The sequence below is a fragment of the Triturus cristatus genome, chromosome 2_1 (assembly GCF_964204655.1).
Source record: "Triturus cristatus chromosome 2_1, aTriCri1.1, whole genome shotgun sequence".
Taxonomy (NCBI): domain Eukaryota; kingdom Metazoa; phylum Chordata; class Amphibia; order Caudata; family Salamandridae; genus Triturus; species Triturus cristatus.
The window spans coordinates 23,147,100-23,159,573 of NC_140581.1; the positions used below are offsets into that span (position 1 = coordinate 23,147,100).

The 12,474-nt window shown below is 51.8% G+C and overlaps 1 protein-coding gene across 1 annotated transcript in view; it reads left to right on the forward strand.

Annotated features, from left to right (window-relative positions):
• Nucleotides 1-1,441: 1,441 nt before the first annotated feature.
• LOC146863632 (avidin-like) overlaps nt 1,442-12,474 on the forward strand; it is a 137,821-nt gene continuing 126,788 nt past the window's right edge. The window contains exon 1 of the mRNA XM_085627696.1: nt 1,442-1,618. Coding sequence (XP_085483822.1) covers nt 1,544-1,618 — 75 coding nt within the window. The 5' untranslated portion in view covers nt 1,442-1,543. The remainder of the gene's footprint in view (nt 1,619-12,474) is intronic.

Genomic DNA, 12,474 nt, shown 5'->3' on the forward strand with positions numbered 1-12,474 from the left:
ATGGAAGGGTGAGTTTGCGCTGGGCCAGGAGGGAGAAGAGCACCTGTTCAGAGCAGTGAGAGCAGCTGATGAAGAGGTGGTGCATTAATGGAAGGGGGAGTGTGTGCTGGGCCAGGAGGGAGCAGAGCACCTGTTCAGGGCAGTGAGAGCAGCTGATAAAGAGATGGTGCATTAATGGAAGGGGGGGTGCGCTGGACCACGAGGGAGCAGAGCACCTGTTCAGAGCAGTGAGAGCAGCTGATGAAGAGATGGTGCATTAGTGGAAGGGGAGAGTGTGCTGTTTCAGGAGGGAGCAGAGCACCTGTTCAGAGCAGTGAGAGCAGCTGAAGAAGAGATGGTGCATTAGTGGAAGGGGGAGTGTGTGCTGGACCACGAGGGAGCAGAGCATCTGTTCAGAGCAGTGAGTGCAGCTAATGAAGACATGGTGCATTAGCAGAAGGGGGAGTGTGTGCTGGGCCAGGAGGGAGCAGAGCACCTGTTCAGATCAGTGAGAGCAGCTGATAAAGAGATGGTGCATTAATGGAAGGGGGGGTGCGCTGGGCCAGGAGGGAGCAGAGCACCTGTTCAGGGCAGTGAGAGCAGCTGATAAAGAGATGGTGCATTAATGGAAGGGGGGGTGCGCTTGGCCAGGAGGGAGCAGAGCACCTGTTCAGAGCAGTGAGAGCAGCTGATGAAGAGGTGGTGCATTAATGGAAGGGGGAGTGTGTGCTGGACCACGAGGGAGCAGAGCACCTGTTCAGGGCAGTGAGAGCAGCTGATAAAGAGATGGTGCATTAATGGAAGGGGGGGGGGGGTGCGCTGGGCCAGGAGGGAGCAGAGCACCTGTTCAGGGCAGTGAGAGCAGCTGATGAAGAGGTGGTGCATTAATGGAAGGGGGAGTGTGTGCTGGGCCAGGAGGGAGCAGAGCACCTGTTCAGAGCAGTGAGAGCAGCTGATGAAGACATGGTGCATTAATGGAAGGGGGAGTGTGTGCTGGACTACGAGGGAGCAGAGCACCTGTTCAGGGCAGTGAGAGCAGCTGATAAAGAGATGGTGCATTAATGGAAGGGGGAGTGTGTGCTGGACTACGAGGGAGCAGAGCACCTGTTCAGAGCAGTGAGAGCAGCTGATGAAGAGGTGGTGCATTAATGGAAGGGGGGGGTGCGCTGGGCCAGGAGGGAGCAGAGCACCTGTTCAGAGCAGTGAGAGCAGCTGATGAAGACATGGTGCATTAATGGAAGGGGGGGGGGGGGGTCTGCTGCCACTTAGACCCACCAGTCCTGCTTCATGGCAGCTGCTGGGTGCAGAGGGTCAAGTAGCTGGGATCACAAAATAAGCGCTGCTGAGATTTCACGGATTGGGTAATAACAGAAGCATGAGGTTTGCTGGAAGAGCTTGGGACACAGCCTCTCTTCCTCTTTCTTCTCGAGAAATCTCGGAAGGATCGAGAAGGCACTGCCCAAAGGAAGCCCGGGGGACTATAAATACAGGGTGGCGGCGGGTGCCAGGTGCGGATCCGTGAGGCACAGACACTGGGGCACAGCACTTTGCGCACAGTGACGCCATGAAGAAGTGCAGCATCGGGGGGGCTGAGACCCTGCTCCTGCTCCTTGCCCTTTGTGCAGGAGCTCGTGCACAGGTAAGAAGCGTCGTCTGCTAGGAATGTACCCCTAGCAGGGGCACCCGCTGTCTGTGGGCACCAGAGAGGCATGTGGGCAGAGGGTCGTGTGGGGCGCACTGCTGGGGCTCAGACCCTGCTCCTTGCCCTCTGTGAGGCAGCTCGTGCACAGGTAAGAAGCGTCGTCTGCTGGTACTGTACCCCTATCAGGGGCACCCGCTGTCTGTGGGCACCAGAGGGGCATGTGGGCAGAGGGTCATGTGGGTTGCTCCGCTGAGGCTCATACCCTGGTCTTTGCCCACTGTGAGGCAGCTCGTGCACAGGTAAGAAGCGTCGTTTGCTGGTACTGTACGTCAAGCAGGGGCACCGGATGTCTGTGGGCACCAGAGGGGCAGGTGGGCAGAGGGTCATGTGGGCTGCTCCGCTGAGGCTCATACCCTGGTCTTTGCCCTCTGTGAGGCAGCTCGTGCACAGGTAAGAAGCGTCGTCTGCTGGTACTGCACCCCAAGCAGGGGCACCTGCTGTCTGTGGGCACCAGAGGGGCATGTGGGCAGAGGGTCGTGTGGGGCGCACTGCTGGAGCTCAGACCCTGCTCCTTGCCCTCTGCGAGGCAGCTCGTGCACAGGTAAGAAGCGTCGTCTGCTGGTACTGCACCCCAAGCAGGGGCACCTGCTGTCTGTGGGCACCAGAGGGGCATGTGGGCAGAGGGTCGTGTGGGGCGCACTGCTGGAGCTCAGACCCTGCTCCTTGCCCTCTGCGAGGCAGCTCGTGCACAGGTAAGAAGCGTCGTCTGCTGGTCCTGCACCCCAAGCAGGGGCACCCGCTGTCTGTGGGCACCAGAGGGGCATGTGGGCAGAGGGTCGTGTGGGGCGCACTGCTGGAGCTCAGACCCTGCTCCTTGCCCTCTGCGAGGCAGCTCGTGCACAGGTAAGAAGCGTCGTCTGCTGGTCCTGCACCCCAAGCAGGGGCACCCGCTGTCTGTGGGCACGGGCACCGGGGGAGTGAGGGGGGGGGGGGGGGGGGACGTGGGCCCTGGCTCCTGTGTGCTGCACCCTCAGCGCATTCATGCAGGGAAGGTAGGGGTTAACCAGCAGATAGTATTCACAAATATTGTTCACCAGTTTACACTTTTGTCGTGCACGGAAGGACACAATCCCTCTTTTGAGATCCGCCTCTCTTACATCCCAGGGTGCAAGATCCCGCGTGGCACAGGACAGAGCACCAGGGTGCACGCGCACTCCTTGTCATTAAAAGGGCGCCTCTTTTATCCCCCCTCTCGGCCCGGCGTTTGAAGTGTCCCCGTCAGCTCACACCGGGGATGCTGTGTTCGCACACCTGACGTCGTGTCACAGACTCACACGCCTTCACTACAGAGCAGAGCCGCGCGCACTCACCGTGTGAAGAGCGCACTAGGAGGCGCTTTAATGATCAATATGTCGCACCATGTCCGCGGCTTTAAAGTGTGAGTCCACTCTGCTTTAAATCCCCTTTGACGTAGACGCGATGTGGCGTAAACTGGGCAACAAGCGATGGCAAAGCCAATAGGTCTGGCTTAAATTAACGGTTACACTTGTTTAAATATTCGTATTGCATGTATGTGTCACAAATATATAAAACTGAAGTAAACATGCCGCCACTTAAACGCAGTCGCCTTATGCTTGCAACAAAAATATAAAATGTTGAGAGCATTCACTGACGTGGCCGTTTAACCATTTTTTTCTATGTTATTAAAAATCAAGTCTTTCAGTTGTGAAATGCAGGTTATAATTATTATTTTTAGAAAAGAATAAATCGCCATCTAGCCTGGTAGTCAAATCACAGAAAGTCATAATGTTTCGCCGTTTTAAACCCTTTATAAGACCAACCTTGAATAAGCATTGGTAAAACCAACAGGCTTGGCCTTGGAAAAGCGTTGCCATGCTTGAATTTTTGGAGCACTGTGCAAAGAAATATTAAAATAGAAGAGAGACAGCTGTGCTCGTGTGACGAGCCTCAATGGCATCACCCCCAGGGAGGCCAGAGCGTCCCGACCGCTGCCCAGGGCGGTATGTCGTAGGGGTTGGGACTAACACTGGGAATGCGGCAGGGACAGCCCCAGGGATGAAGACGGCGTCACATCCTCTGGGTGAAGATAGTGTCAATATCGAGCTGTAAAGTAGGTCGCTCACTCGCAGTATATCACTCACTGGACTGAGCACCAGCAACGCTCTAGTTCATGGGAACTCACAAACTTTCTCTCGGGGGCCACATTTACAGTGTGGTTTGTGGCTGAGGGCCTCACCGTGGGGGCGGGGTCATTGGGGCGGGGGCGGGGCTAGAGCAACAGAAAAAACTGTGACCATGAGGTGGAACACAGGCCTCTGCAGCGGACGCCTTCGTCCACTGAGCCACCGGACCCGGCATTCACACATATCTATCTATCTATCTATCTATCTATCTATCTATCTATCTATCTATCTATCTATCTATCTATCTATCTATCTATCTATCTATCTATCTATCTATCTATCTATCTATCTATCTATCTATCTATCTATCTATCTATCTATCTATCTATCTATCTATCTATCTATCTATCTATCTATCTATCTATCTATCTATCTATCTATATCTCCCTCCCTCTGTCTGTCTCCCTCCCTCTCTCTCTCTCTCTCTCCCTCTCTCTGTCTTCCTCCCTCCCTCTGTCTCCCTCCCTCTGTCTCCCTCTATCTGTCTTCTTCTATCTGTCTCCTATCTGTCTCCTTCTATTTATCTCCTTCTATCTGTCTCCCTCTCTCTCTGTCTCCCTCTCTCTGCGTCTCCCTCTCTCCTGTCTCCCTCTCTCTCTGTCCCCCTCTCTGTCTATCTCCCTCCCTCTGTCTGTCTCCCTCTGTCTCCCTTCCCCTGACTCCCTCCCTCTGTCTCCCTCTGTCTGTCGCCCTCCTCCCTCTGCCTGTCGCCCTCCTCCCTCTCTCTGTTTCCCTCTGTCTCTCTCTGTCTGTCTCCCTCCCTTTGTCTGTCGCCATCTGTCTCCCTCTCTGTCTCCCTCTGCCTCCCTCCCTCCCTGTCTCCCTCCCTGTCTCCCTCCCTCTGTCTCTCCCTCTCTCTCCCTCCCTCTGTCCCCCTCTATCTGTCTCCCTCTGTCTCCCTTTGTCTCCCTCCCTCTCTGTCTCACTTTGTCTCCCTCCCTCTCTGTCTCCCTTCCTCTGTCTCCCTCCCTCTGTCTCCCTCCCTCTGTCTCTCTCCCTCTGTCTCTCTCCCTCCCTCTGTCTCCCCCTGACTCCCTCCCTCTGTCTCCCTCTGCCTCCGCCTCCCTCCCTCTGTCTCCCTCTCTCTGTCTCCCTCTGCCTCCCTCCCTCTGCCTCCCTCCCTCTGTCTCCCTCTCTCTCTGTGTCCCTCCCTCTCTGTCTCCCTCCCTCTCCCTCCCTCTGTCACCCTCTGTCTCCCTCCGTCCCTCTCCCTCCCACTCCCTGTCTCCCTCCGTCTCCCTCTCTGTCGCCCTCTCCATCTCTCTGTCTCTCTGCCTCTGTCTGTCTCTGCCTCTATCTGTCTCTGTCTGTCCCTGTCTCTGTTTGTCCCTGTCTCTATCTGTCTGCCCTGTCCCTGTCTTTGCCTCTATCTGTCTCTGTCTATCCCTGTCTCTGTCTGTCTCTGTCTCTATCTCTGTCTGTCTCTATCTCTGTCTGTTTCTGCCTCTATCTGTCTCTGTCTGTCTGTCCCTGTCTCTGCCTCTATCTAGATCTCTCTGCCCCTGTCTCTATCTGTCTCCCTCCCTCTGTCTCCCTTTCCGTCTCTGTCTCTGTCTGTCTCTGCCTCTGCCTCTATCTGCCTGCCCCGTCCCTGTCTCTGCCTCTATCTGTCTCTGTCTGTCTCTGCCTCTATCTGTCTCTGCCTCTATATGTCCCTGCCTCTATCGTTGTCTCTCTCTCTCTCTGTCTCTCTCTCTCTGCCTCTATCGCTGTATGTCTCTGTCTCTACCTCTATCCATCTCTGCCTCTATCTGTCTCTGTCAGTCTGTCCCTGTCTCTGCCTCTATCTAGCTCTGTCTGCCCCTGTCTTTATCTGTCTCTGCCTCTATCTGTCTCTGTCTCTATCTGTCTCTGCCTCTATCTGTTTCTGTCTCTGTCAGTCTGTCCCTGTCTTACCACGAGTAGGCTATAATTTGGGTGTCACGAGTCACGTGTTCAACAACAGTAACATGTGAAAGTTCATGCATGTATTAGCTAAAATAAATGCCAGGGAATTCGAGGCGCTTCTTTGTGGAGGAGTAGACAGTTCACCCCCACACGGGTACAGTTGCGGGGTTCACATCTGCGTCATCAGCTGACGAAGTCTGACAAGAAACCAGTCTAGGTAATTCCCCACAGATGAATGAATGACTAGATGCGCTGCAGACTGATTCTCTGGTCAGCGAGGAATCTAAAACCCTCAGATGAATGAATGACTAGATGCGTTGCAGACTGATGCAACGGGGAGCGAGGAACCTAAAACCATCAGATGAATGAATGACTAGATGCGCTGCAGACTGATGCAACGGGGAGCGAGGAACCTAAAACCCTCAGATGAATGAATGACTAGATGCGCTGCAGACTGATGCAATGGGGAGCGAGGAACCTAAAACCTCAGATGAATGAATGACTAGATGCGCTGCAGACTGATGCTCTGGGGAGCGAGGAACCTAAAACCCTCAGATGAATGAATGACTAGATGCGCTGCAGACTGATGCAACGGGGAGCGAGGAACCTAAAACCCTCAGATGAATGAATGACTAGATGCGTTGCAGACTGATGCTATGGGAAGCGAGGAACCTAAAACCCTCAGATGAATGAATGACTAGATGCGCTGCAGACTGATGCAACGGGGAGCGAGGAACCTAAAACCCTCAGATGAATGAATGACTAGATGCGCTGCAGACTGATTCTCTGGTCAGCGAGGAATCTAAAACCCTCAGATGAATGAATGACTAGATGCGCTGCAGACTGATGCAACGGGTAGCGAGGAACCTAAAACCCTCAGATGAATGAATGACTAGATGCGCTGCAGACTGATGCAACGGGGAGCGAGGAACCTAAAACCCTCAGATGAATGAATGACTAGATGCGCTGCAGACTGATGCTCTGGGGAATGAGGAACCTAAAACCCTCAGATGAATGAATGACTAGATGCGCTGCAGACTGATGCTCTGGGGAGCGAGGAACCTAAAACCCTCAGATGAATGAATGACTAGATGCGCTGCAGACTGATGCAACGGGGAGCGAGGAACCTAAAACCCTCAGATGAATGAATGACTAGATGCGTTGCAGACTGATGCTATGGGAAGCGAGGAACCTAAAACCCTCAGATGAATGAATGACTAGATGCGCTGCAGACTGATGCAACGGGGAGCGAGGAACCTAAAACCCTCAGATGAATGAATGACTAGATGCGCTGCAGACTGATGCAACGGGGAGCGAGGAACCTAAAACCCTCAGATGAATGAATGACTAGATGCGCTGCAGACTGATGCAACGGGGAGCGAGGAACCTAAAACCCTCAGATGAATGAATGACTAGATGCGCTGCAGACTGATGCTCTGGGGAACGAGGAACCTAAAACCCTCAGATGAATGAATGACTAGATGCGTTGCAGACTGATGCTCTGGGGAACGAGGAACCTAAAACCCTCAGATGAATGAATGACTAGATGCGTTGCAGACTGATGCTCTGGGGAACGAGGAACCTAAAACCCTCAGATGAATGAATGACTAGATGCGCTGCAGACTGATGCTATGGGAAGCGAGGAACCTAAAACCCTCAGATGAATGAATGACTAGATGCGCTGCAGACTGATGCAACGGGGAGCGAGGAACCTAAAACCCTCAGATGAATGAATGACTAGATGCGCTGCAGACTGATGCAACGGGGAGCGAGGAACCTAACACCCTCAGATGAATGAATGACTAGATGCGCTGCAGACTGATGCAACGGGGAGCGAGGAACCTAAAACCCTCAGATGAATGAATGACTAGATGCGCTGCAGACTGATGCTCTGGGGAACGAGGAACCTAAAACCCTCAGATGAATGAATGACTAGATGTGTTGCAGACTGATGCTCTGGTCAGCGAGGAACCTAAAACCCTCAGATGAATGAATGACTAGATGCGCTGCAGACTGATGCTATGGGAAGCGAGGAACCTAAAACCCTCAGATGAATGAATGACTAGATGCGCTGCAGACTGATGCTCTGGGGAGCGAGGAATCTAAAACCCTCAGATGAATGAATGACTAGATGCGCTGCAGACTGATGCTCTGGGGAACGAGGAACCTAAAACCCTCAGATGAATGAATGACTAGATGCGCTGCAGACTGATGCTCTGGGGAGCGAGGAACCTAAAACCCTCAGATGAATGAATGACTAGATGCGTTGCAGACTGATGCAATGGGGAGCGAGGAACCTAAAACCCTCAGATGAATGAATGACTAGATGCGTTGCAGACTGATGCTCTGGGGAGCGAGGAACCTAAAACCCTCAGATGAATGAATGACTAGATGCGCTGCAGACTGATGCTCTGGGGAGCGAGGAACCTAAAACCCTCAGATGAATGAATTACTAGATGCGCTGCAGACTGATGCTCTGGGGAACGAGGAACCTAAAACCCTCAGATGAATGAATGACTAGATGCGCTGCAGACTGATGCAACGGGTAGCGGGGAACCTAAAACCCTCAGATGAATGAATGACTAGATGCGTTGCAGACTGATGCAATGGGGAGCGAGGAACCTAAAACCCTCAGATGAATGAATGACTAGATGCGCTGCAGACTGATGCTATGGGAAGCGAGGAACCTAAAACCCTCAGATGAATGAATGACTAGATGCGCTGCAGACTGATGCTATGGGAAGCGAGGAACCTAAAACCCTCAGATGAATGAATGACTAGATGCGCTGCAGACTGATGCTCTGGGGAACGAGGAACCTAAAACCCTCAGATGAATGAATGACTAGATGCGCTGCAGACTGATGCAATGGGGAGCGAGGAACCTAAAACCCTCAGGTGAATGAATGACTAGATGCGCTGCAGACTGATGCAACGGGTAAAGAGGAACCTAAAACCCTCAGATGAATGAATGACTAGATGCGTTGCAGACTGATGCAATGGGGAGCGAGGAACCTAAAACCCTCAGATGAATGAATGACTAGATGCGCTGCAGACTGATGCTATGGGAAGCGAGGAACCTAAAACCCTCAGATGAATGAATGACTAGATGCGCTGCAGACTGATGCTATAGGAAGCGAGGAACCTAAAACCCTCAGATGAATGAATGACTAGATGCGCTGCAGACAGATGCTCTGGGGAGCGAGGAACCTAAAATGCTCAGATGAATGAATGACTAGATGCGCTGCAGACTGATGCTATGGGAAGCGAGGAACCTAAAACCCTCAGATGAATGAATGACTAGATGCGCTGCAGACTGATGCTCTGGGGAGCGAGGAACCTAAAACGCTCAGATGAATGAATGACTAGATGCGTTGAAGACTGATGCTCTGGGAAGCGAGGAACCTAAAACCCTCAGATGAATGAATGACTAGATGCGCGGCAGACTGATGCTATGGGAAGCGAGGAACCTAAAACCTCAGATGAATGAATGACTATATGCGTTGCAGACTGATGCTCTGGGGAGCGAGGAACCTGAAACCCTCAGATGAATGAATGACTAGATGCGCTGCAGACTGATGCTCTGGGGACCGAGGAACCTAAAACGCTCAGATGAATGAATGACTAGATGCGTTGAAGACTGATGCTCTGGGAAGCGAGGAACCTAAAACCCTCAGATGAATGAATGACTAGATGCGCTGCAAACTGATGCAACGGGTAGCGAGGAACCTAAAACCCTCAGATGAATGAATGACTAGATGCGCTGCAGACTGATGCTCTGGGTAACGAGGAACCTAAAACCCTCAGATGAATGAATGACTAGATGCGCTGCAGACTGATGCTCTGGGGAGCGAGGAACCTAAAACCCTCAGATGAATGAATGACTAGATGCGCTGCAGACTGATGCTCTGGGGAACGAGGAACCTAAAACCCTCAGATGAATGAATGACTAGATGCGCTGCAGACTGATGCAACGGGTAGCGAGGAACCTAAAACCCTCAGATGAATGAATGACTAGATGCGCTGCAGACTGATGCAATGGGGAGCGAGGAACCTAAAACCCTCAGATGAATGAATGACTAGATGTGCTGCAGACTGATGCTATGGGAAGCGAGGAACCTAAAACCCTCAGATGAATGAATGACTAGATGCGCTGCAGACTGATGCTATGGGAAGCGAGGAACCTAAAACCCTCAGATGAATGAATGACTAGATGCGCTGCAGACTGATGCTCTGGGGAACGAGGAAACTAAAACCCTCAGATGAATGAATGACTAGATGCGCTGCAGACTGATGCAATGGGGAGCGAGGAACCTAAAACCCTCAGGTGAATGAATGACTAGATGCGCTGCAGACTGATGCAATGGGTAGCGAGGAACCTAAAACCCTCAGATGAATGAATGACTAGATGCGTTGCAGACTGATGCAATGGGGAGCGAGGAACCTAAAACCCTCAGATGAATGAATGACTAGATGCGCTGCAGACTGATGCTATGGGAAGCGAGGAACCTAAAACCCTCAGATGAATGAATGACTAGATGCGCTGCAGACTGATGCTCTGGGGAACGAGGAACCTAAAACCCTCAGATGAATGAATGACTAGATGCGCTGCAGACTGATGCAACGGGTAGCGAGGAACCTAAAACCCTCAGATGAATGAATGACTAGATGCGTTGCAGACTGATGCAATGGGGAGCGAGGAACCTAAAACCCTCAGATGAATGAATGACTAGATGTGCTGCAGACTGATGCTATGGGAAGCGAGGAACCTAAAACCCTCAGATGAATGAATGACTAGATGCGCTGCAGACTGATGCTATGGGAAGCGAGGAACCTAAAACCCTCAGATGAATGAATGACTAGATGCGCTGCAGACTGATGCTCTGGGGAACGAGGAAACTAAAACCCTCAGATGAATGAATGACTAGATGCGCTGCAGACTGATGCAATGGGGAGCGAGGAACCTAAAACCCTCAGGTGAATGAATGACTAGATGCTCTACAGACTGATGCAACGGGTAGCGAGGAACCTAAAACCCTCAGATGAATGAATGACTAGATGCGTTGCAGACTGATGCAATGGGGAGCGAGGAACCTAAAACCCTCAGATGAATGAATGACTAGATGCGCTGCAGACTGATGCTATGGGAAGCGAGGAACCTAAAACCCTCAGATGAATGAATGACTAGATGCGCTGCAGACTGATGCTATGGGAAGCGAGGAACCTAAAACCCTCAGATGAATGAATGACTAGATGCGCTGCAGACTGATGCTCTGGGGAGCGAGGAACCTAAAACGCTCAGATGAATGAATGACTAGATGCGCTGCAGACTGATGCTATAGGAAGCGAGGAACCTAAAACCCTCAGATGAATGAATGACTAGATGCGCTGCAGACTGATGCTCTGGGGAGTGAGGAACCTAAAACGCTCAGATGAATGAATGACTAGATGCGTTGAAGACTGATGCTCTGGGAAGCGAGGAACCTAAAACCCTCAGATGAATGAATGACTAGATGCGCTGCAGACTGATGCTATGGGAAGCGAGGAACCTAAAACCTCAGATGAATGAATGACTATATGCGTTGCAGACTGATGCTCTGGGGAGCGAGGAACCTGAAACCCTCAGATGAATGAATGACTAGATGCGCTGCAGACTGATGCTCTGGGGAGCGAGGAACCTAAAACGCTCAGATGAATGAATGACTAGATGCGTTGAAGACTGATGCTCTGGGAAGCGAGGAACCTAAAACCCTCAGATGAATGAATGACTAGATGCGCTGCAGACTGATGCAACGGGGAGCGAGGAACCTAAAACCCTCAGATGAATGAATGACTAGATGCGCTGCAGACTGATGCAATGGGCAGCGAGGAACCTGAAACCCTCAGATGAATGAATGACTAGATGCGCTGCAGACTGATGCTCTGGGGAGCGAGGAACCTAAAACGCTCAGATGAATGAATGACTAGATGCGTTGAAGACTGATGCTCTGGGAAGCGAGGAACCTAAAACCCTCAGATGAATGAATGACTAGATGCGTTGCAGACTGATGCTCTGGGGAACGAGGAACCTAAAACGCTCAGATGTTTGAGAGAAGCAGGAACCGCTATTAAACCAGAGTGAACCCAACACAAAATCTCCTCAAGCTGTGGTGAGGTAAAAAGGAGAGGCGGCCATAGACCTATTTGTTGATGAAAAGGATGGTGACAGTTGTAACTGGGACGATTGCAAACTCATCTGTCACCGCTGAACACAGGGTGCGCCGACCTGGCTGAGGTCACATGAGCAGTTACATTAAAACACATATCAGCTGCCATCAGCTGCCAACACAGAAGGACACTTGAAGCCACTTTAAAAGATCCCAGAACTTAATGGAATAAAGTGCAGGGCCTGATTTATCGTCTGGAAGACTCTACGCTCCCAAAACATGATGGATTTTGCGACCACATCATTACTAGGACCATATGATACCGTGCCCGTCTTATAAGGCAGGCAGGATGCCAGTCACGTTTATGACTTAGTAGCTCATCTGCCAAATTCTATATCAGGCACTTAGGGCCATATTTGTGACCTTTGTGTCGCAGGACAGCGCCACAAGTCACCTTGCTGCGCTGCCGTGCGTTATAGGCACGGGAGGGCGCATTTCCCGCCCTTTTCGATTGCACTGATGCCGTTTTGGTAGCCTAACGCCAATGCATGCACCCTTGAACCATGGTGCAGGGGTGCCTCTGTTGTCGGCAGGATTGTTTCCTGCACATAACTATCCT